At 40.4% G+C, this 24,339-nt stretch overlaps 1 protein-coding gene across 2 annotated transcripts in view; it reads right to left on the reverse strand.

Annotated features, from left to right (window-relative positions):
• Positions 1-24,339, reverse strand: part of LOC102195353 (ankyrin repeat and BTB/POZ domain-containing protein BTBD11-A) — a 236,889-nt gene that overhangs the window by 17,245 nt on the left and 195,305 nt on the right. Inside the window, exons 4-9 of one of the 2 annotated variants that reach the window (XM_005747262.2) lie at positions 20,363-20,515; positions 17,561-17,726; positions 7,273-7,362; positions 4,480-4,581; positions 3,623-3,716; positions 504-639 (exon numbers count right to left, since the gene is read on the reverse strand). In XM_005747262.2, coding sequence (XP_005747319.1) covers positions 504-639; positions 3,623-3,716; positions 4,480-4,581; positions 7,273-7,362; positions 17,561-17,726; positions 20,363-20,515 — 741 coding nt within the window. The remainder of the gene's footprint in view (positions 1-503; positions 640-3,622; positions 3,717-4,479; positions 4,582-7,272; positions 7,363-17,560; positions 17,727-20,362; positions 20,516-24,339) is intronic. The other variant, XM_005747263.2, reaches the window with a different exon arrangement.

Genomic DNA, 24,339 nt, shown 5'->3' on the forward strand with positions numbered 1-24,339 from the left:
TTAGCAACTAGCTACATTAATCCTTTTATTGTTTGCTTCTTGATGCTCGTATATGAACTTTATCTGATGTTAAATAAGAACGTCTAGTGTCTCACAGCCCTAATGCAGCTTTAACCTGCTCACATCACACTGCAGCATGACCATCACACTATAATTGATTGTCCTAATAATGCTGCATTGTGTTGTTGGCTTTCCACTCCACTCCATTTCCTGACAGCCCTCGCTGCTCTGAATGTTAATGGGCTCTGTCTTACTCAGCTGCAGGGAAATTATGTCAGACCGAAGCCACGAGAGCGGCCGAATAGACTGCGGCGCTTATCGCTGCCTGCTGTCCGACAGGGAAACTGAGATATCTGCCTCTCGTGTGCTGCAGGATTTTGTGAGAGGCAGATGGACCGGGGCAGAGTGTGTAAATGGATCAATACTGTGGTAATGGATACGTCTTGGCTGGCTGGAACTTGAGAATGCATGTGTGTGTGTGTCTGTGCGATTGTCTGTGTCACCTGTGGCCATGTGCTGCTGCCAGGCTGAATGAGTTCATGTCTCCCAGCGGGGTGGAGGAGATGCCGTTTCGACACATGGTTCCAATCATGGGGTCAGCCCCTCTTTCCAAAAGCAAACTCACCAGCTCGAAGTTACCTAACGAGGATGACAGAGGGAAGAGATTAAAAAAGGGAGGACACACACACCCGCATTTGAAAGGTATAGCTTCAGTCCTGTGCATATATTAGAGGGCAAGAGTTACTATTTACTCCGAGGACACGAGCAGCAAATAATAAATGTAGGTAACGTTTGCTAATCAAAGCAGAAATTCAGCCACTATCCTCTTCAAAGTTTTACTTTACTCTATAGATTACTCCCCGAAGTCTCCGTCTGTCCCACTGCACTTGTCTATCTGTGATGTGACCACCTTAAATCCCTTAAACTATGTATTTGCTCATAGGCATGGTCAGTTTTACGGGTTACTAACAAAAGTTGTGCACAGTCACTGTGCTCTCTTTATAAATAGAAACAGTATTTTTTTCTCTTTACTCACTGGTGCAATGCCTTAGTAAATTTGGCCCAATATGGAAAAAAGTACTGGGAATTGCTGCGATTCCTATCTATGTTTCGGAAATATATATATTATCAATATTGTGTTGTGTCTAAATCCAGTTTTGTTAAAAAGTTGTCTATGTATCAGAATTTTCAAATTAGTATTTATTTTAGTTTCTTTTCATTGCTTGAAATTTGCACATTTTAGTCTTTTTAATTATTGTTTATAAAAGGCACAGGTCAGAAGTAAGATTTAGAAACAATCACTGCTGTTGACTCACAGTGTTGTAGATATCCAAAGTCTCAAGAAAAACAAGTTGTAATGACATTTTTTATCAAACAATACAGATATTGTCTCTATTTTTTTTAAATATATATGCACATAGTATTTAGTTTCAGTTAACTACAATAAACTTGTTATGTTTATATCTACATCTGATATAGTAGATGTATGTAAATACTCATTTTTTAAGGTATAAATTATTATTTATTTGTGCAAATTTTATAGTCCAAGCTGGGTTTTTGTCTCGGAGAGTTTTCTACTTAGCAGACCAGAACTTGACATTATCAGACTGGACACAGCATCAAACAAAACACCATAACCATGATGATCCAATTGGGGATCAAGACATCAAAACACGAGCCTGGACTTGCATAAAGTTATTCTGGGTCTTAGAAAGCCTCTCGCTCATTGCTCTTCATTAACAATATTAGCTTTGGAGCTGATCTTGATTTCATCCACATTTACTATTTAATGAAAAGGATGTGAAAAACATTTACTATCTGTGGTTGTATGTTTTAATCCCTTGTTACCATGGCAGTGTGACTTCCTACACCTCACCAAGCCACCCTTGGTAACACTTGTGAACAGATTTCAACTTGTTAGCAGGTCTGAATGTAGAGTAATGCAAATAAACTGGACAAATTCTATATGTGAGGTTTGCCACTTTAGAAGCTGAAAAGATGACCGTGTTTCCAAACTTGGACTGGTGCTGCAAAGGATTTAAACTGGCATCTTTAAAGCTTACTAATTAAAATAGTGTATCTTGCTTAATTGGTGCAGAAAACGAGCAGAAATCCCCAGAGCTGAAAATAAAGTCAGTGTCACAGCCTCTTTAGGCTTGCACCAAAAAACATAAAAATAAGCAGCCAGGTACAACTCCTGCCCCCAGAAAACAAACAAACAAAACACACAGTCAAAAAATGTTGATTTACAAAACACTGAAAACGTAAAATACTAACAATGCCAAACTGAAGGTGTGCAGATTCATCTTGTTCACCAAGTAGGTGTACTAAAAGCCATTTGTCATTTTCTATGATAAAAAAAATAACACATAAAATTACATATACCAACATCTAGATTAGCCTTGCTAGCAAGTGTTACAGTGGGTTTATATTTTAAAATGAAGCCAATAAAAAAAGTGGAACTGCATTTCCTCCAGCAGCCTCCAGAACTGACTATTTTTGACTAAACTGTCCAACTTTTATAAAGCAGACTTGATCTTACAAGATCCAGTGACTTGTTCATAAAGTTAGCTAATAGTTTGATAAACTTCAAATTACCTCGTTAAACCTCATAGTGATCAGTGTTAAAGGTCTTTACCAGGTTTGAAAATCATCAGTACCAAAAAACTGAGCCCTTTAATGACCTTTAATGATGAGCTCTTTATTGTAATAGTTCAGTAATACTGAAATATACTAAAATAAGTCTTCTCAAGTAAGTTACTTTTGTTTTTTTCATGTCTTTTCCTAGCTAAAAATGGCAATTTAGTATAACAGTAAAGGTACACCTTGCTAACAAAGTAAGCTACCACTTGCTAGCAAGGAGCTAGTCTCCCATCCAGACTTCTGTCCAGGAATGGTCACAATCACATAAAAAAAGAAAAGAAACAAAAAAAGAAACAAAAAATCTGAATTAGAAATTTTTTTTAAAAGCCCATAAACAAATGGCTGATGTCGCAGTAGCTATGTCCATCTTTTATTTACAGTTTGTGGATTTTTATATGGCCAGAGGGGCCGATGGCGCGATATGGCAGCCCCGCTTCTGTCAGTCTTCCCCAGGTTAGCTGTGGCTACAACTGTAGCTTGCCTCCACCAGTGTGTGAATGTGAGAGTGAATGAATAGTGGAATTGTAAAGCGCTTTGAGGGTCTTGAAAAGTGCTATATTAATGCAATCCATTATTATTATTCATATATTGGATTATATCTGGAAAAGGTACAATTATTTCTTTGAGCCAGCCAACCTCAGTTTATATAAATAAATCCTCAGATCTTAGAAAAATAAAACATGAGTTTGAAGCTCGTTTTTACTGAGTAAAATACCTGCTGTACATTCTGCCATACAGCAGCACAGTGATGAGAACTAAAATTTAAAATTCCCTACACTCTGGAATCCCAGATAGTAATTGAAAGTGATGCATTAATTACAACTGTGTGAGAACGCCTTCTGGTGCGCTTGGAGTCAAACATGTCGTGACTAATCCCATATACGGGGCATCGGTCGGGAATAAGAATACTTGGGTTAAGTGTGCACATCCATCGGAAGCCCAAATTAAAGATGAGCCTTTGCTGCTTGTGTGCGATTACCTGCAGCGGCGGCCAGCTGAAGTGGGGTCTCTGTGTAGTTCTCCGCCCCATCCTGCAGGGCGCCCTCCACATTCGCTCTATTATCCAGCAACAACTGTGGCAGAGATGGGAGGCAGAGGAGGTGGAGGGAAGAGGGGAGGGAGGAAGAGGAAAACAAACCAAAAAAAGGGGGGAGAGCAGGGAGAAAGAAAATACAGGTAGAGGGAGAAGAGGGGATGTTACAGTCAGGCTTGGCAAGAGGAAAAAACCTCAACTGGTGGAAACCTAAACCAGCTCAGAAAGTCACTGACATTCTAGCTATGCTTGATCATTATGCTGTGTGGGGGTCTTATTCGTCTGTGTTGAGCTGAAGACGAAGAATTTATATCTCCAAAACTCTGATTTGCCCTGATGCAGATTAATAACTGAAAAAATCCTGGAGGCGCTGGTGTTCATCAGGCTTTCAGCCCGTGTCAGCTCACACAGTAATGACTGCAACAAAATGTGTTTTATATATTAAAACTGAACAAAACACTCAAATTTTGGCATCCCTGGGGGCTGTGCATCAGTGCTGCGCTTCAAGCTTCTTACTACTTCTTACTTCAGGATCAGTCTTCAGATTAGGGTGGAAACAGGGGCCTGGGTCAGACCTACACTTAATTTTAGGAGCATACATAATCCTGAGCCAAGCCCTCTCCACATAACTGAGATACACACTGCACAGAAAGGACCAAGAAGGAGAAAGAAAGGTCATTTGGCATCATCATTATTATGATGCACCATCATAATAATCACCATCATCATTATTATCCTCATTTTGGTACAAAGGATAGGGCAAGGGCCACAGGTTAATGGTTACAGGTCATAAACATCACTACCTGCACGACAGGGACGTGTCCGTGTAACACGGCGAAAGTGAGTGGCGTCCCCTGGCGCGTTTCAGGATAAACTGAGGGGTGCTTGTTTACTGTGCTTGGCACCTGGGAAGTCATAGGTGAAGTTCAGGGAGAGAGATATATATATATTTATATATACAGCCATTAACATTCACAGCTCAGGGCGGGGGATGGGGGGAAAGAGGAGGAGTGAGAAGCAGTATGCAGAAGGGAGAAGTGTAAGCAAAGGAGGGCAGGATGGCACAGGGAGATTTTCCTCTTGAGTTTCATAGAAAATCTTTAGCAGCTTGAATCCTGCCTCTCATCTCAATCGTCACTCTAAACGTCAAAGAGCATCTGTCTGGACGAGGCTCTCTCACCACACTTTGTTGTATCTACAGCTCCACCCCTTATTAGCATTTCATTTCAAAGGGGAATGAAACTAAGAGAGAAAAAGCGCAACACTGACAGCAAACACCGACGACAAACACCGACAACTAACGCCGAGGAGAGGGGCGGTGCTGACTCACGAGCGAAGCAGCGAGTGAATAAAATCAAACAGCCGTACCAGCCTTATGCTGTTCTGTGGTTTCTAAAGCTGCTTTATCACTGAGTAAATTAAGGAAATTATTTCTAAATGTCGCCTGGAGGACAAACAGATGTTAAATAATACGCCACGTTTCATTTGAGGTTTGATGCTAAACAACAGCGGGACTGTTAGAGCTTATGTTTTTACAGGAATGAATTATTTATGACGTTATAATAAAAGGCAGTTCCAGCAGAAACAGAGCCAGTCACAGGCTGTCACTGCAGAGAAGAAGTTAACTCATTTTTACTTTACTTAGAAAGCTTAGGTCTACTTTTCTGTGCATGTATTTATCCACACAGACAGATTTGGTATTGATTACGGTTACAGTTTAAAAGCAGCAGAGGTGAATTTAACTGTGTAGCTTTGAAGCGCTCAAAGCAAAATGTCAACGTCTACCTCGGGATTATCGGGGTTATCCAGGTCACTGTTTTTTCAACTTTTTACCTCCACAGGGAGGTTATGTGATTGGCTCAGTCTGTCTGTTTGTTAGGAGGATTACTCACAGAGTTACAGATGGATTCGCATGTAAATTTTTACCACAGGTGAGATTTTGGTGGGATGTTTTTGGAGTCACTGCTGTGAGCTTTTCTTCAGTCTCTCTGGTGTGAGTACACTTTTCTCTGTTTGTAACTGGTGTGATGGTGCCAACACCACAACTACAGTGATAAAACCTGGGTTGATGCAGCAGTTGATAACCACCTTCTTGGGGGCACTTATCCAGATTTCTGATGAACCTGCTTCATAGTACAGGGCCTCATTGTCTCCATACTGTAAGACATGCATGTTGATTTGTGAACCTTTGTATTTTTTCTATCCAATGGTCATCATTTGATTTAACGTGTACCGCTGGCTGATGAAGAGCCGCGCTGCTCGTAAACTCATGTCTGAGGCTCTAAATCAGAACCTAAACACTAGTTTTCAATGGAAATTCAATTCGCCCCTTATGCCAGTTTTATCAGTGGTTTTTGTATTTTAAGCTTTTAGCTCCTGAAAAAGAAAACAAACTAAACCATTATTTTTGCAACCCATAAGCCAAAATTTGGGGTTATTATGTCGAAATGAGACTTGTTGAATGAAAGTTCTGGGAAAAATAGCTCAAAATTTTGGCAAAACATAAAATCTGGACATATGGATGATAGGAGAAATGTTACTTTTGAGTCTGTTTTAGATTCTTTTGGGTTGCAGGTACAAGTGATCTGTATTACAAGACAAAAAGGACAAAATATCTGAAAAACTGAACTTTTTTGACAGAAAATTGCCCTTTCTTATACCTGTGAAAATTTCACAGCTGTATCCACACCAAAATTCCTCCCGAGCCGCATTCTGGGGGCAGTTGCTCTAGTTAAAGCAGGATATGGTTTTTGGAGAGCAAACAGCATTCAGCTCACCTCTGTTTATTGGTGTTATAGCTGAAATGTCAGACAGATAAAATATCTCAAAGCCTCTGCATAAAACTTTACAGCGAGGCTCCAGTAGGAGCAAATGAGGTGTTTTCACTTTGTTTGAATTTATGTTAGCTTCATCTTTCTTATTCTATAAACCACCGGTTGATTTTACAGGTACTGCTTTGCTTCTGAGTCAATACTGCACTTAACACAAGCATCAAAGCAATGGAGCAATCACAGTGATCAATAATGAGGTCACTACGGTGAAGGAGAGCCCATAAATGGTGTTACTTTTGCATTTTCTAACTGAAAATTAAAGCGATTACACACATACAAGCACACACTACAGAGAGAAAAACAGGAATTCTAACAGTGCACTGTTAAGTACAACAGATAGGTGCAATGATTTTCAAGCTTCATGCAGAGTCTGTGGTAGCAAGTTACACTAAGTGCACACAATTATAAAAGAAATGTATTATTGATGTGGTATAAGCAAATTGCTGCTGGATTTACAGTGTAAAACGTAATGAAATCACTGCCTGCAAAGTGGATCATTTTCCTGTATCGGTGTTAAAACAGTGATACTCGCTTATTGCTTATTGGTGCACTTCGTGTAATGAGCTGCCGGGGGAACAGAGAGCATGCTGAGAGCAGGTGAGACAATGACGATAGGGGGAGGGGGAAGGAAGAGCAACACAAAGTGGGTTCATAGTTTCACTGTTTACAGAAACAAATGTGAACAAACATGTTAGACCAGAACAAAAAAAAAAGTGCAATCATTGTGACACTGCTGCATTTGACTAGCGGACAGTTGACACTGACCTCGCTGTTGATGTCCGCTCCGGCGTCAAGAAGCATCTGGACCATGGCCTCATCACCACGAACGCAGGCATACATGAGAGGGGTCATTCCCTGCAGGATGAGACGGGGAAGAAAGGGGGGAGGATGACATATTTCTACATAGTACCAAAATGGGAAGCTGGTAGCAGAGATTCCACCCAGCAAAAAGGTGTTGGAAAGAGATGGGAGAGATGATTTTTCCAGATGTCTAAACAAGCTGGAGATTTGTTTAAAGAGTGAAAGGTGAAAAGGAATCGTTGGTGGTCGCTGAAAAGACGTCCTGCTATGTCTAAATTTAGTTGAAAAGTGGGCATTCTTTCCTCTCAACACATCTGTAGATTCAGACAGTAATTTCCTTCTATGAGGAACCAATGCTGACTGGTGCACCACCCTCCTACATTAACCTCCTAGGACATGGCGTCCACATATGTTGACATCACTTTTTGGGTTATTTAGACCAAAATACAAAATTTTGCTCTACAAGGGCCTGATGTCCACTTACGAGGACATTATACTGCCTCTGTTTCATCAAAATTTAAAACGAATATCCTCATACGTGGCTCTCATTTTTCTTAGGAACAAAAATCGGGTAAAAAAAAAAAATCTGGTGATTCTTTGTTTTTACATTCATCGGGTCCCAATGCACGGTGGCACGGTGGTTAGCACTGTTGCCGCACAGCAAGAAGGTCCTGAGTTCAATTCCACCATCAGGCCGGGGTCTTTCTGTGTGGAGTTTGCATGTTCTCCCCGTGTTTGCGTGGGTTCCCTTCGGGTACTCCGGCTTCCTCCCACCGCCCAAAGACATGCAGCTTGTAGGTTAATTGGATAATCCAAATTGCCACTAGGTGTGAATGTGTGAATGAATGTGAGTGCGAATGGTTGTCTGTCCCGACAGACTGGCAACCTGTCCAGGGTGTACCCTGCCTCTCGCCCTATGACAGCTGGGATAGGCTCCAGCGCCCCCCTGCGACCCTGAAAAGGATAAGTGGAAGTGAATGGATGGATGGACGGACGGGTCCCAATGTGCCCAAATATCAAAGATAAATTAAAAATGCTTGCCATGGAAGAGTTTGGGTCTTAGGAGGTTAAGGAACAATAAGCTTTGGCTCTCTGGATGTCCCCCCCAAATAGGCTGACCATTTAATAATTACTGTGACACATGACCCTATGAGTTATGGTGTTGAAGGTTCAATAATGCATTTTAACCAGACAAGGCCAAGGCCTATTAAGGCCTCTTTGCTACCATAAACAGGATTTATTTGACAGCACTCACTGAACTGACCCATACTCACAACAAGTGACCAAGACCAAGAAACTCAATGAAGGTCTAAGAAGGCCAGTGTAACAGTGGTACCAGTACATTAAACAAAGTGGATGGAAAAATCTAAGAAAGAGAACTATATTTACACAAGTTGGAGAGGTCTCTTGGGGGCATTTCGAAACAACTGCAGATTCCTGAATCATCAGAAACTAAAGTTATTCTGATGTGTCACAACTTTACCAAGGTCTGGGAAAAAAAAACCTCTAAAAAGTCACCATCTGTTAGATAATTGGTTTAGATGTTCAGGAACAATCTGGGAAACACCAAGGTTCAAGCCTAGCATGTACTGGAAACTGCTGGAACACCAGCATCACTGTTCACAGTGAACCTCAGGTCAGCTGTTCTACAAAGTGGATGGAATAATGAAGAAGGAAGACTACTTCCAAATTCTTCAACTTCACTTTAACTCAACAACTAGATAGCTGAAACGTTGATACTTTGTCACTAAAATGCTAATTAAATGTTGCATTAAGAAAACCCAAAGGCACAGAATTAGAAGTTTGACAATGAGCTGACAGGTGGTTGAAAACAGATTAAGTTAAAGTCTTAGAAGTGAAGGCATCTGCCTTCTTGAAGCCTACGACTGGGTTGACCCACTTTACTCACTGTTAGAAAAAAAAAAAAAACTTCAACCCTTTTTTGGCTACATAGTACCTCAAATACTATTGTAACAATAGTTAAATGGGATTTAATAATAAACACCATCTCTAATGATCAAAGTAACTGTAATGAGCTAAAGGATGCTAACAGCGATTACTTTCTCTCAACAAGAATGAGGATTTCAATGCCATAGCGATATATGAATCTGACTACGTGTCAGCGGTGTTTGTGAAGAAACTTGCTAGCCTCCTTTTTTTTGGTAAGCAAACTTGTTAAAAACATACAAAGCCAAATTAAATAAAAGTACAAAAAAACCCCACAATAACAAAGGATCTGAATGGCAACAAAGACTAAGCAGAGATTTGACTGGACCATTTATTATTGGGTCAGTTTGCTTTAATACTTTACATGCACTGAATAATCAGGCTGGATCTTTGAAATGAGCTCTGCATCATTTCACTTTTTTATTATCTAAAGGCCAACTTCTCACACAAATGTGATATTCATCTTACATTAGATTTTGCTTCAAGGGAAATTTCTAAGGATGTGTTCAAGGATTACAATCAAATCACTCGATTGGAGTCCTTTTTCTGATTTGCTGCTCATCATCCAGTAAGTGTACTCCTGCTGGAGGTTAGGACCTCTACCAAACAGAGAAGGAATTGCATTGAAAACACACTTTTGTTATTCCTCATGCAAAAATGTTGATTTCACTGCTATTAACAAAATGCCTTGAGAAATAATTCCAGGTTATTTCAATCTGGTGTTATTCCTGTAAATGTAGATATTGCAGCTGTGTGGGTTGTGCATATTTTAATAGGAGGCGAGAGGTTTGATGTTCAACAAGAGACCACTTCAGACGACTAACTGCTGTACTTGGTTTCAGTCAAACTCAAAAACAAACATTTAAACGTATTCATGTACACCACCTTATACGTACTGCTCTATACTTTGTAAGGATTCACATGGTGTCTGGTACCAAGACCTTAGTAGGGGATCTTTTCGTTTGCTGGTGTGCACAACTTGGAGATTCTAGCTTCGATTGGGATTCAGTGATGTTTGAAAGGCAGATCAAATTTTGGCTCTTTGTCCTGTTTTTCAATCAATTTCCGAGGTAGAGCACAGAGCAAAATCCTGTGGTGGCCACTGAGTGCAATTGCTACTGTTTCATGTGCAGCAATGTTTATGTGGCACATGAATGCCACAAGCAGCATGACTCTTTGGGAGTCAACAAATGTGCAAAATTAGAGAAAAAGTTCTGGTGCCTCATTGTCAAGACTGCTCTGAGATTATAACAGAAAGTTTTTGTTAACTTTTCTTATCTTTTTATTTAACTATTGACCCACCATAAAATTCTAAATAACCAGGATTTTTTCTGCTATTTAAATGTTTATCTATTACTTTGTAACCTTGGTTTCTAGTATGAACAGTCTTGGGGAAATTCTTTGTAAGTAGGAAAAGCTGTAAAGCTTAGTTAAAAGTCCAAAATCTATACCTTCCTTTACATTCTCCAAAGCCATCCAGTGTCACACTGGAGTCTTTGGTGAGCTAATTCTGGTCCCAGGGCCATATGTTTGACACCCTTGCTCTAGCGCAGTGATTCCAAACCTTTTGGAGCCACTATTTCACATTAGAAAAATTACAGGGCACACCACCAAGCAAAAACGTCACAAAAAGCATATTGATTATTTTTCCCCGCACACCAGGCATAGCAAAATTGGCTCGGTTTGTCCCCAGTATACCTTTTTTGCTTCCTTCTGACCACTACTCATGCTAGGGCCTTCATCTGGGTGGGAATTTTCTCTTGGACCCAGGTCTGACTGACTACTTTTTCTTTTCAAATATTTATTCATTCCTATGACTAATATGTAATTTCTTCTTCATCTTCTTGTGTTTTACCAGCAGTTGGTAACCCAGTTAGTTAGAGCAAGGAGTTGTAATGCCCTCTAGTGGAAGAGAATGTATTTGTTATGTCCGTTACTCAAGCAGGTCACTTAGAGCACTAATCAGCTTACAGCCATACGACCCTGAGCACACCCAATCTCGACTGATCTCAGAAACTAAGCAGGGTTGGGCTTGGTTAGTACTTGGATGGAAGAGTATTAATCAGGTGGAACCAGGTAGTCTTCCACAGCACACCTGATCATTTCTCACAGCACACCTATGTGCTGCAGCACAGTGGTTGGTTTTTATCTGCTGGTCTGCTGGTTTCTTTCTGTGCTCAGTCCAAGATCATCATTGCTGGGTTACCTGGAAACGGTTTCCAGGTAAAGCTCTTAAAGTGCACAGAATAACTAAAGTATGAATCTGTGTGTGAATCAGTGAAAGTGACTCTCGGTGTTAAGAGCCTTGAATGGTCAGACCAGAAAGGCACAATAAAAATGACTCTTCCTATAATAACATAATGACGACTATTTACATCCACACCGTTTTGTTACACAGTCAGGCTAAAAGCACCAGCCAGTCATCTTTGAGTTACATCAATGCAGGAGCAAAGGGATTCCCAGATGACACGGAAGCAGTTTGCTGCAGCAGTTGCAAAAACATTCTGCAGAAAACTGTGGAAAAACTTCCGCAATCACTTCACTTCCGGTTTTTACTTTGTCTATACCTGTTCCTGAAGGCTTTTACGTAGCTTACCTAGCTAAATCCTACAATCACTGACGATCGTGTTGACCGTAACCACAACATTAGCTCGTTTTTTAGAAGTCTTCACATAATTTTCTTTAAATCACCATTTTATGTACATGCTATAACTTCACCACTGCTGCCTACCAATCGATCCCGTTCTGTAAAATGCAGTGAGATATAATAAGTATACACACACAGCACACAACTCAGAGAAATATCCGGCAGTTTCTCGCAGCTTCTTATTTACTGGACCTTTTCATTACTCCCTTAAAATAACCGTGTCTTCCCAACAAGGGCAAAAGCACAAAGGTGGGCTGTGAAACTCCTAACATAACTTCTTCTATCTCTGCGTGTCTCCATATGCACAGAGTATTCTGACACGCCCACACACATTATGCTGCAGGATGAAGCTGCTTCATCTAAGTGCTACTGCAAAGAATTGCATAAGATCAGCAACAGCAACAACTTAAAAATGACCTTTATTGTAAACGAGGCACCGAGATCTTCACATTTATCAGACTTTTCTAACTGTTTTAAATGAGCTTCCATAAAACAGACTTCAATCATATATCTGATCTGGGCCATTATGCTCAACAGAGGCCTTTTACGGCTCACTCATAACACACCACAGCGCTTTATGTTGAAGACTGATCTCCCTTAGTGGTGATTCATTCTTAAACATTTCCTGGACAGCAATCTACTTAATCAGCAGACGGCTAAAGGGCGAGAGACGACGGACCGCGATGAGCACCGTGATGAGGTCTAAATGTCTCTTAGCCGTTATGACAGACTCCAGCTTTTACTTTATTGCTCCTGTAACGCTGTCTGGTCTTTTGCTCCATTTAGCCTCCTTTACAAGGAGATAAAAGCCTGCATGTCACAGGCTCGTATTTATGTGAGGGGAGAGGAAGGAAAGCATAAGTCAATACAATCTGTCAATTTAACAAGCATCTCTTTTTCACATTTTTTTGTAATATATTATAAACAATATATAATGTGTTTAAGCAAACATTAATCAACCAGACCTGGACTTTATTTTTAGATTGTCTGAGTGAAGAATTGCCAAGCAAATCTTAATTAAACCTAACTAGGCGCAGCTTATTGACCGCGGAAAGTCAGATTGCACAATTAACTTCCACTTAGCAGCACTGGGAATAGCCAATATTTCCACGAAGGTGAAGATTCCCAAGTGACACTTGGCTGTAGTGGGACTGAGATACTGACCTGACCTGTCAGTGCTCAGAGCAGGAAAAGTGTTGCAGTAGCAGGCAACAAAAGAAAAATCCTTTCCCCTTCCACTTTCAGGATGAACAGGAAGGTCATGGCACAATCTGTAGCTGGATGCCGCTCTGCTACAGCCCTGAGTCGCTCCTCTCCTCCCTGCTTGAGTAATTTAAGCGATCAGTATGCTGGGTGGTGTGTGCAAGCCCCCGCATCTGCTTCTTTGCTCTTCTTCACCTGACTGCTCCTCCTGCATCCCGCCTACTGCCACCTTTGATTAATCCGGTTCTCCAGCCCCCGGCTCCATCCACAGCACCATGAAAACTGTTAAAAGGACTCATACCTCCTGTTTGCACACTGCGAAGTTCAAGGTGACTTGATATTGGGTGTTGCCTCTTCTTAGCTGAGGCATTTCTCATTCATACACATCCCTGGCACTAGGCTGAGAGGTGCTACTGCCTCCTGTCTTTTTTCTTTTTAAGTAGGCGGCAATGAGTGTACGACCATTGGCCAGGGACATCAGGTAAACTCGGGTATTTATTTATTGTATTGTTTAAAGTTTTGGTTCTTATATTTTTGGATACTTGTTTGGTCACGACCTGACCTCTGGGTAGTGACTGGAAAAATGAGGATCTGAAGGGTGTCTCTCTTAGGGACAAGTGGTGAGGAGATCAGGAACGTTTCAGAGTACAGATTCTACTCCTCCACATTGAAAGGAGGCACCCAAAACACCTAGGGATGTTCCACTGGTAGCAGACCCTAGACACTCCCTTCGCTGGCTTGGGAACATCTTGGTGTCCCCCAGAAGAGTTGGTGCATGTGGCTGAGCAAAGGGGGGTCTGGGTGTCTCTGCTCAAAGTGGAAGAATGAATTTCTGGTTCACTTTTGGAGACATTTTATGATTGTTCTAGTGTAAATTTTGATTTCTTAGTTTGTCTCCCTGTTCATTCCTTTTTCCTCAATTCTTCCCTCGTTTCTGTCTTTATGACGAGTGTTAATCTTGTGTCTGTGTTTAGTATTTCCTGTGCTAGTTTTACTTCCCGTGTCTTCTCCAACTCTCTGGTTGTTCTCACTTCCAGTAATTATGTTCCCATCAGCCTTCAGTGTATGCTTATATATGCTGTCTTTCCTTTGTTACCCCTCTACCTTTTTGGATTCTACCACTTTCATGTGTTTTTGTTGTACTTTTGTTACCTTTTAGACTTATTTGTGAGCACATATATTTGCCCTGAATAGCTGGTCCTCAACTAAAACTCCACAAACAATAACTGCGACACACTTCTGCTTTTCTTCTTCTTCGTTTTGTGATTGCTTTGCTTCTAAAATTTCGTTGCCGGTGGAAAAATCTATAAAATGAACTAATTAACTCCCATTTAACCTCTTCCATCTGGTTAATTAATGCTCCTCCCCCTTACCCCAGTGAGCTGGAGTCGTAACAGGTTTATTTGTTACTTCACTGCCGCAATGTTACTAGATTCCATTTGGTCGAGGTCCACTGATTATTATATTTGTATTTTCTTTGTTATCCATGCGGTTACATTCATGTCCCCGCTGGGCCACTGCCAGCATGTTGTGGTGTTTAATGAGCAATTAATAGCAGCACATGAGGCAGGGGCTGTGGGGATGAGACCACTCCTTTGCAGACCTGTGAAATATGCATTTTTGTGCTGAAAGGATTAAGAGGAAAAAAAATGTTTTTTTCATTGCCAAGAGGAGTTGGTGCGAGTTTTAAGAAATGTGTGTCGAATTAAGTCAAGTTAAGGATCCTACTATGACTTCATCTTAATTATATGTTAAAAAAATGTAGAAAATAACAATCATTTCATGTATTTTTGAGACAGTTCTCAGCTGCTGAAGTCAGAGTGAGTCAGAGGTTACAGCATCTTTAGCTTTAGTCACGCAAGTAAAACTGAGGGATTTTAATCAGATCCTTGAGGTCTTAAAGAGGGCGAGGCTTAGTCACACTGCATGACGTGGAGATGCAAAGGACTTGATGTCTTCACCTCGCTCACCTGATATATTAGATCTGGAGGAGGATGAGGGAGAAATAAATAAATAAAACCCCTGCTATTCTTTTCTGTTTTAAACATACTTTGCTCTGCCAGCTGTTATAACCTGAAATATTGTGGTTTTATATGATGAGCAGGTTTAGTTAACCATTCCGTTTTCTTTTATTCATTATTATCCCTTTGCTGTCCTCAAGTGAAAGTTGTTGCAGGCAGCGTGTTTAGGCATGAAGGGCAAGTACATTTTTGTAAAAGTGAAAAAGAAAGCAAAAATACACAAAAAATGAGGATTATTGCAAGAACCACATATCTGTGATACATCAGCAGCTTAGAGAAGCAGCTTTCGCAGTCCTTTTACTGCCAAGAACTAACACGTCTACGTTGCCAACAAATAACAAACCACCATGTAAGATGTAGCTCTCCATCACAGACAAATGCTCACATGCGTTATTAAAACTAAAAATAATAAGGAACTTATGTATGAAGCTGTTTTTGTGATATTTCAAGGGCTGATTGAAATTACTGCATCACTGGGATCCACTCGATGGTGCTTAAGGGTGCACAACTGAACCAAATACACAGATTCCAGTTTAATCCCCAGTTAAAACCACTGGTGGACCAAGTGCAAAACATTAATCATCTACGTTCTGCTGCGCAACCCTGCATCCTGGCATTCACGTAGACGTTACTTGATGTTAACGTCTAAACGTTGCTTCAGACTGACCCACCATCCGGTCGGAACCGTCTGCAATCTTTGTTGGATAGAAGTGGATCAAAACACCAAGGTGTTTAATCTGTCATGGACTCCAGACACTGATCAGAGCGAGAACGTGTCAGATATCCCAGAAACAAGCCCAACGAACCACTGCCTGTGTCCAAGTGCCAAATCACTTGGACTGTTGTTTGCACACAGTCGGCGAATTGCCGTTCAAATACTAATTGTTTCCTACACGAATGATCAGTCTGTTGATTGACAGAAAAACAATCAGCAATCTACAATTGATTTTTTAGGCAACTAGGCGGTGGTTAATCGCAGCTCGCTGAGATGTGTGATAAAATGTATGATTTTTTTTTACTGAAATATAATGATCTGGCTTAAAACCTGTGGCAAGGTTCTGACTTACTATAGGTTTTATATAGAATTTAGACGAGTGAAGGTTAATCAAAAAAGCAAATTATCACTAGGTGCAAGCTCATTTTAAGCTAAGACCTGAGGATCTAAGAAATGTCATGGTCCTGGGCCAGTATTCTTAGCTTTTGTGTGTTTTGTATTTCGTTCTTTATTTATGCCGTGGTTCCTAGGTTCTGTTAAGATGTTCCTTATTTGATTACCCCCTGTGTATCTGTGAGCCCTCGTTTCCCCTCCTTGTGTTTCATTCCATGTTTTCCCCAGCCCGTTATGTCTGTGCTCTCCCCGTGCTCTCTCTCCTCCTGTCTGAACCTCTGTGTACTTCCTGTTTTACTTTGACAGTCTCCCGTCAGTGTTGCGTTTACTCCTGCCGTGTCTTGTTATGATCATCAGTGTCACCTGTGTTCCCCGTGTGCTCCCACTTCCCTCGTTAACCCTCTGTGTATTTATGTCTGCGTCTCCCTCAGTTCTGTGTCGCGTTCTCCCTCATTCATGGCTGCGTGTTTCTCCGTCTATTACGTTATAGTTTCCCAGTTTAGTTTGTATGGTTTTGCTCTCCAGCAATAAAGCTGTGAATTTTGAGTTCATTCCTGCCTCCATGAGTTTGCGATTGGGTCCTCATCCAGCCTGCACACAGCCGAAGCATGACAAGAAATGCCTTTGAGACTGGATGGATAATTGAGATCTTTGCACTTCTGTAAAGTGTGGGTTCATCTGATTGTTGTTGGATGAGTGTTTCGAGCCTGGTCTCACTCCCAAATCATCACAAATGAATGCTTGATCATTACGCCTTTATTACTGTCAAAAGATGTTTTCTTAACCCAAAAACTCCAAACCACGAGTAAAAGTGAAAGTAAACATCGAGAAAATGAAGCTCCCATTGGGGGTAGTGATGATTTACCACTCCTGCCCTCATTGGCGGACACCTTGTAAGTATCCCAGAGGCAGCATCTGCTTTGACAAAACTGCAGTGTGTGAAATTTGAAAGGTTGGAGTTTGAAATTGAGTTATTACTTTGAGAAGAAGCGGCAGGACATTTGTGCAGGGTTAGTGCTGTACACACGAACAGACACAAAGAAAAACTCTCTTAAAAATGTGGATTATTTTCCTTCTGTATTAAAAAAAAGAAAGATGCATGAAAACTGTATCGTGGCATAAGAATTTAGCACGCTGCATTACTCAGTGAGAGAGCAGCCTGTGCTCAGCATGTGTGCATGAACTGCACTGGGTTGCCAGGTACTTGCTAGAAATCCACAATTTATTGTATCTCCAACCCCTGAGCTGTGCAAATGTGGGATTTTAAAGTTGTTATATATATGTGAGTGTGTGTGCAGGAGAGCGTGGGTGTGTTAGGTGCCAGACCTGCTCGCTCATGCTGTTAATGCCATCAGGCCCCAGCAGGTTCACGGCCTGCTTGACCAGGTCCGTCCGACCGCAGTTGAGCATCCTGAAGCCCAGATCCTGCAGGAACTTGGCCTCTGTGGAGGCTGCGTCCAGCTTTCTAGTGGCACAGAAGCAATCCTCGGCTCTGCAGACAGAAACAGCAGATCTATTACTTTGATTAAGACGAAGCTTATGTCAGAAATGGATTTTGAGATCCGAGCACATACATCTCCACGGCATGCTGAGGGAAGCTGAAAACGATTGCTGATCAGGCTTTCATAACTCAAATTCTCCTTATCAGGAAACAAACTTGCAACTTTATAAGTACTGATCTGCTTCAATTTGAAAGTCAGTTCCTTAATATCTGAGTTTGTCAACACTCACTTCTCTTTGATTGCTTCTGGTTCAGTACTTTTCTTAAGCAGCTTCTCTCCAGGTAAGGCTTCTGCTGTGACTCATTATTACCCACTCACGTCCCCCGTAAAGCCTCTTAATCCAAGCATCTGTCACAACTGCAGTTTCCACAGAGAAACCTTTGCCGGATGTTGGTCTACATATACATGACAGTTAAATCTGACATATGCAAAGAGATGCATTAATTGGCACCTCGAAGTAGTTCATTTATTAGTTCTTTACAAATACATGAAAAGTGAAAAGACTCTTAACCCGGTGACTCTGTGACAAATTACAGAAAGATTACAGAGTAAGCGGCGACGAGGTAAATATGGTGCACGGCTTTGTAACCGCTGTGGAGTGTTTGCAAATGAGGGAAGAAAGAGAGGGCGAGCGAGGCGAGACTGTGAGTGAGTCAGAAACAAATACAGAGAGAAGATTTATAGGTTACTGCTGTCCAAGAAAGAAGGACAAACACAGTTCATTTAGCAACTGACAAGCCTCATGAAAAAGCTTTTAAATTTTACAGTGCGAGGCGAAATTCAGTTCACTGTGGGGCTACGATGAAATGTTAACATGTTGTTAATGTTGTCATTAATAATAAAACAATACAGGGTGTGCTCCTGTGAACTAAAGGCCGGCGCACACTTTTTGTCTATAATCCCCACATTATTCCATTAATCACACTCATTTGTTTAGTTTGGCTCCATATTTTCTCCCAGCTGTCCTTGCCATCCCTAGTCAGTCTTTACGCTCCACTCAGCAACAACCGCAGTGGGTGAAAACAATGAAGCCAATGCAAAAGTGTCAAAAACTGCAGCCCAGCTTTAAATGTATGACGATCCCCACAGATTCCCATTTTAAGATTAAATAAAAAATAAACTTAATGAATAAACTCACACAAATTAAATTGTATTAAAGGGCTAAAGTCATGTATAATTGGGGTGTGGCTGGTTGCTATTCATCACAGAGGTCCTCTAATCTATGTTTGTGCCCCTTAAACAATTTAATTGTAATTATCTAAAAAATATGGTTTAAAACCGAATCCAAGAATCTGTGCTCCAGTTTTGGTCAACATTTAATGAGCAAGCTTCTTTCCACTGATTAGTAACTTTCCTTGTAAGATAGTTCAGCCACATCTGGTTACCCCCCACCCAAAAAACAACAACAATAACAAAAAAAGATGATTATGATGGTCAAAATGCTTGTGCTGAGGTTTCATAATCATAGTCTACAATGACCAATTAGTGATGAATATCTATTTCCATATTTTATATGCAGTCTGTGGAGTTACGATCATATGTGTCCTGTAATTTTTATGGCAAGCCATCAAACAGCTGCTGAAGGACTTCACTAAATTTGCCACTCGTGTAAACCTGCAGGTAATGGTGGAAAAGTCAAGGGATGATAAAAGTCAGTTAGATATCCCTAAATGCTGCTTATTTATATAAAGCTGTAGACAAAATGGTTTCATTGCACAATATAAGAGTTAAAATGAATTTACGTGTGGGGATTTATCCATTAATTGCTGTATTGTCATAGATAAAGTGCATGTATTTGCCAGCCAAACTGATAGACCTACAGCAGACTGAGTTGTTTTGAAGTTGCCAACTGACGTCAGGTAGTTGCAAAGCGGGTCCACGTCTTCAAAGCAACCATTTCATGGGCAACAGGACTGCAGTGTCATTGCACACGGTTGTAATAATGTTTTGTCCGTGTGGTGATATAGAACCAGTGTTTCCCCTGTCTGTAGCAAAGCAGCACATTCCTACTTTCCAAAGGAGACAGCAAAAGGTGGAAAGACACAGCATGAAAAAGAAAAGGAAAACAGCACCGTGCTTATGAAACTCTGCCCCCTGGTGGTGACAGTTTTTGTTAAATTCCGTAGAGGGTGATCGCAAAACACACCTTTCAATAATGAAAAATAAAATAATCGCAACTATTCTACTGAAAAGCTGTTCGATATACAAAGATGGACACTGAGGAGGATGACTGGATGATGACATATTGATCAGGTCTGTTCAAGTCAAACTGCTCTCTTAAAATGTTTTGTCTGATGTAAACACCATGTAATAGGTCAGGTTACATGTAAACAGCTGACCTCAAATCTGTAATCAGAAAGCAAATGTACAAGTAACTGCTGATCATGTCTCCATATTCATCTACATGTTCTAACACTGTGGATGAGATTCTGTTAAAATAAAGTGTGAGTGATTGTTGCAAGTCATTCTTGTGTTTGGTATACGAGACGTGGTTGAAGTTTATGCTAATGCAGCATCTGCTGACTGAACGTGCATGTGCAGGCTTACAGGTTTCATAAATGGATGACACTGAGCTTCATTCGCCAGCAGGTTTGTGCAGTAAATGTTATTGGCATCGTATTCTTACTTTATTTGTCGGGGTTCGCAGTCCACGCCGGGCAACAGCAGCCTGGCAGCCTGCCTCACATCGTCACTGTCCACAGAGAAGCTCCGTCGATGTTCAGTGTGAGCAACCGCCACCCGGATCCACTCCATCAGCGGGGGCAGCACCAGGAACGGCCTGCAGAGAAAACAGGTTCATGTGCTACTGTTTAATATCTTAATTAAGTCAGAATACATGAAGACTCACATTTAGTTTAAATTATTTATGAGAAAAACAAAAGAGTCTTTTGGGGAAATTCCATAAATGCTTATTTTTCCTAGATGGCTGGAGGGGCAGTTATGTGTGTGACAGAAAGAAAAGTCAAATCTGTGCAGCTGTAAGTGAAGGGTAAACTCTGTGCTGTTAATGGAACAGAAGAGCATGAATCACACTGCCGTCTAACTGGACCGAAGTGACTACTGCAGCTTCCTTACGTGCATGGGTTGTTTTTCTGACACTGAGTCAGCAGGCAGTCTGGCACTAGTTTAAAGCAGATTAAGCCAAGTTATAAAAAAGTGTGTGCTGCTCCACTTTTGTTTGATTGTGTGTGCATAAATGGACAGCTATTTGCACTTTTTGTAGGAGCTTTTTAGCTGAAGCGATGTTCAAAGCTCTCCTTTCAGCTGTCTGTGGCCACAGGAGCTAAATCCCAATGTCTGGAATGGGGGATGTGAACCTGTGAGACCTTTTGGCCTCCAGCTAACTTAAATTTGACAGCCTTTGAATGTCAAATGATGACATAAAGAGTAAAACCTCTGAAATTGTTTTAAAAGTCACAAACCTAGCACACTGCACAAATAGTTTGACGAGAACCAGGGAGCTGATATTCCATTGGAAAAAATGATCTGCTTCAGGTCTAAATGTAAGGATTAATATGTTATAGCTGAAGAGAAATGATCTACCTAACCTGGAAAACGATGTTAGCTGATGAACGTTTGTTTGGAGGTTCATTCTACAAACTAAGGTGGCTGTAAGTCTGATAAGACGGAGACTTAAACAGGGAAAGTAATTTGGGTTGTTGTTAAGAGTCTAGCAGCTGGCGTCTGCTCTGTGTGTGATACAACATGACATTATTGTTTTTTTGTTTGTTTGTTTACACAGGTGTTTTGTGTTAGAGTTCTCTGTCTACACAGCATTTCTTCAAATTAATTCAACACAGAAGGAGATACCATCAAGAAAATATGTAAACATAAAATTGTAATTTCTAGCACGCACGCACACACACACGCACGCACGCACGCACGCACGCACACACACACACACACACACACACACACACACGCTGGTAAAAGGCTGACAAAAAAATACTTAGTTTAGCTTTAAATTGTTTTTCTTTTCAACTTTTTGACATATTTGTAGAAACAATGGGAGATTTTTATATTAAATACAGCCAAAATTTCAAATAATGAAACTTTGGCCCAACAAACCAGTCAAAGCAGGTGGCTGCTCCTCCTTGAGCCTACCTCTGCTGGAGTTTTTATTTCCCACTGTTGACACTTGCTTGCTCACGGGGGTCTTGTGCTCACTGGGGTTTACTTTCTATGATTTTATGGTCTTTACCTTACAATATAAAATGCCCTGAGTGGACTGCTGTTGCAAACTGGTGTGATATAAATAAAATTAAAACTAAAAGTCTATTTAATTTCTGTCCAGGCAAAAGATCAGGTTTCTTTTTTTTCCACTTGTGGTTCAGTGCAAATACAGCATTTTACAGATATATCAGTGCGTTAGCATAACAGAGCAGAAGAAGACAGCATGGAAACCAGTGAGTATAAATGGTGACAGGCAGAGCCAGAAGTTTTTCTCTTGTGTCATATTTAAAGTGTAGCACCTTAAATACACATCTGAAGACACTAGGTCCTTGAGATCCAGTACAATCAAAACCCATAAAAGACTTTACATTTGTACACTTCTTTCTTTTACAGGAGTGACTGTGTATAAAGAAATGTGAAAGTTGAGAGTTGTGAGTGTATAAAACAATCAAATAAAGCAAAACGCCAAATAAAGACTTTTTTTAAAAGTTGAATTTAAAATAACACACAAAGTAACTAAATGACTCTGGTCTTAATGTTGCTCTGAGTCACTACTTGTGCCTAAACCAACCCATTATCATTTCTCATGAGTCACGCATCAGCCTAACTTCCTAAACACAACCCAATAAGAGGCAGTGTGAAAGCCATCTGGAGCATCACACAGGCATTCGAGACATTTTTACTGACTCATTTTGAAAAAGGTCTAAACCTCTGTGACTTCAAAGCCGGTCACAGCCCTGGTGACGGTTCCTGTTGACGTCACAGTTCACGCAAGCGATGACCGACGAGTCAACCATAATCAAAGGCTCTGACTGCGAGCACAGAAACTCCTCCCTCCAGCTGTTCAAACCTGTTCAAGCCTTTCCATAGAAAATGAGTTTAGAGGAAGGGGGAGAAGCTGAAACAGCTTGTTTCACAAATGCCTAGGAAATAAGTATAACAGAAAAGGATTATTATGAACTGTAAATCATGCAAAGCTACTCTAGCTCAAAAATAATAAATATGGAAATATGGATAAGGAAATTTAAAAAAAACACTAAAAAAATAAATATATAAACTGTAAATCTTCTAACTCAATCATAATTTATTTATATATCAAAAATGTAAAAGTTACCGTATTACTAACATTTCCAAATTAAATCATATAAAAACTAAATAATATTGCTAATGTGATCTTCTCAGATGAAAATTAACTCTTCAAACTGATAATATCAGCACGTTGTCAGGTTCATCATGTGCAGTTTGCTTTGGTCATCTTTCAAATTAAAAAAAAAATCACTTAATAAAGACTCCGGCCGAACACTGAGAGCCACAAACTTTCTAATTAAAGATGCCCTTACTGATATGTGAAAAGGCAGCAAGTCAATGTTCATAAGTTATAACTCTAAGAGTGGAGAACAGAAAGAGATCTAGATGCTACAACCTCCCTAAATTCTCTTATTACCCTCTTTAATCAACATCAGTAATGGGTCTCGCCTGTCTGACAAGTTCATATTTCATCATTTGTTTCCTGAACAAGTATGTGTGTATGTGTGTGTGCTTGTGTGTTTTTATTATCTCTCCCTCATAAACACAGACTCGTGTTGTTGTGTCCGTTACTAAGCATTTCTCCTGCTGTCCAACAGCAGCTACATTCAGGTCAGGCATTCATCAGATATTTTCAGTTTTACCACAATGATGTTTTACTGAGTAAAAATGGACAGGATTGAAAACAAATCTGTTCTCGTGACCTTCTCAGATCTTCATAGCCTTGAACTAAAACTAAACCATAACTGTAATTTACTTTCTTCTTAAAGTTGTTACATGAGCAATTCCACTCTCATGGTATTAGCCCAATTAGCAATTAGCATAGCTTAGTATACAGACTCAAGGCAGGGAGTAGTTCCCATGTTCCTCTGGGCTTACATGGCGTATAAGCCAAACTTGAATATGTTTCCTGGTCTGTATAATGTGACATGGGCTTTCATAGAAACACCTTAAAAGTGGTTAATAGGGTTCTTTGTAAAACTGAGAAATACAGACAACCATTCACAGCCACAGCCATCAAATACTTCAAAACACAAGATGTAACGGGAAACTTAAATTTAAAACTTGAACAAAAGTGAACAGTAGCTGTTAGGGGATGACGATATAAAAACGTCCATCGTTTCATTTTACGCTATCGTTTGTTTCGCAGTGTCGCAAAATAAACTGTTTACGGCAATATTTTTTTCATCGTTTTGATGGTCACTGTAGTGGCTATATTAATTTTTTAAGTTCTCTCTTTTTCTTAAATTTAATATAACCACACTACAGACGGACAAGCGCCTGTTTTATGCGTTGTGGTTAGCAACAACGACGGTAACACCATCGCGTGTCCGCTTGTTTATGTTCCACATAAACCTTTCACAATAAAGCTCAAGATCCTGTTGAGACTTTTCAAAATAAACT

Source organism: Pundamilia nyererei, unplaced genomic scaffold (genome assembly GCF_000239375.1).
Source record: "Pundamilia nyererei isolate P.nyererei 1_Seehausen unplaced genomic scaffold, PunNye1.0 scaffold00192, whole genome shotgun sequence".
Taxonomy (NCBI): domain Eukaryota; kingdom Metazoa; phylum Chordata; class Actinopteri; order Cichliformes; family Cichlidae; genus Pundamilia; species Pundamilia nyererei.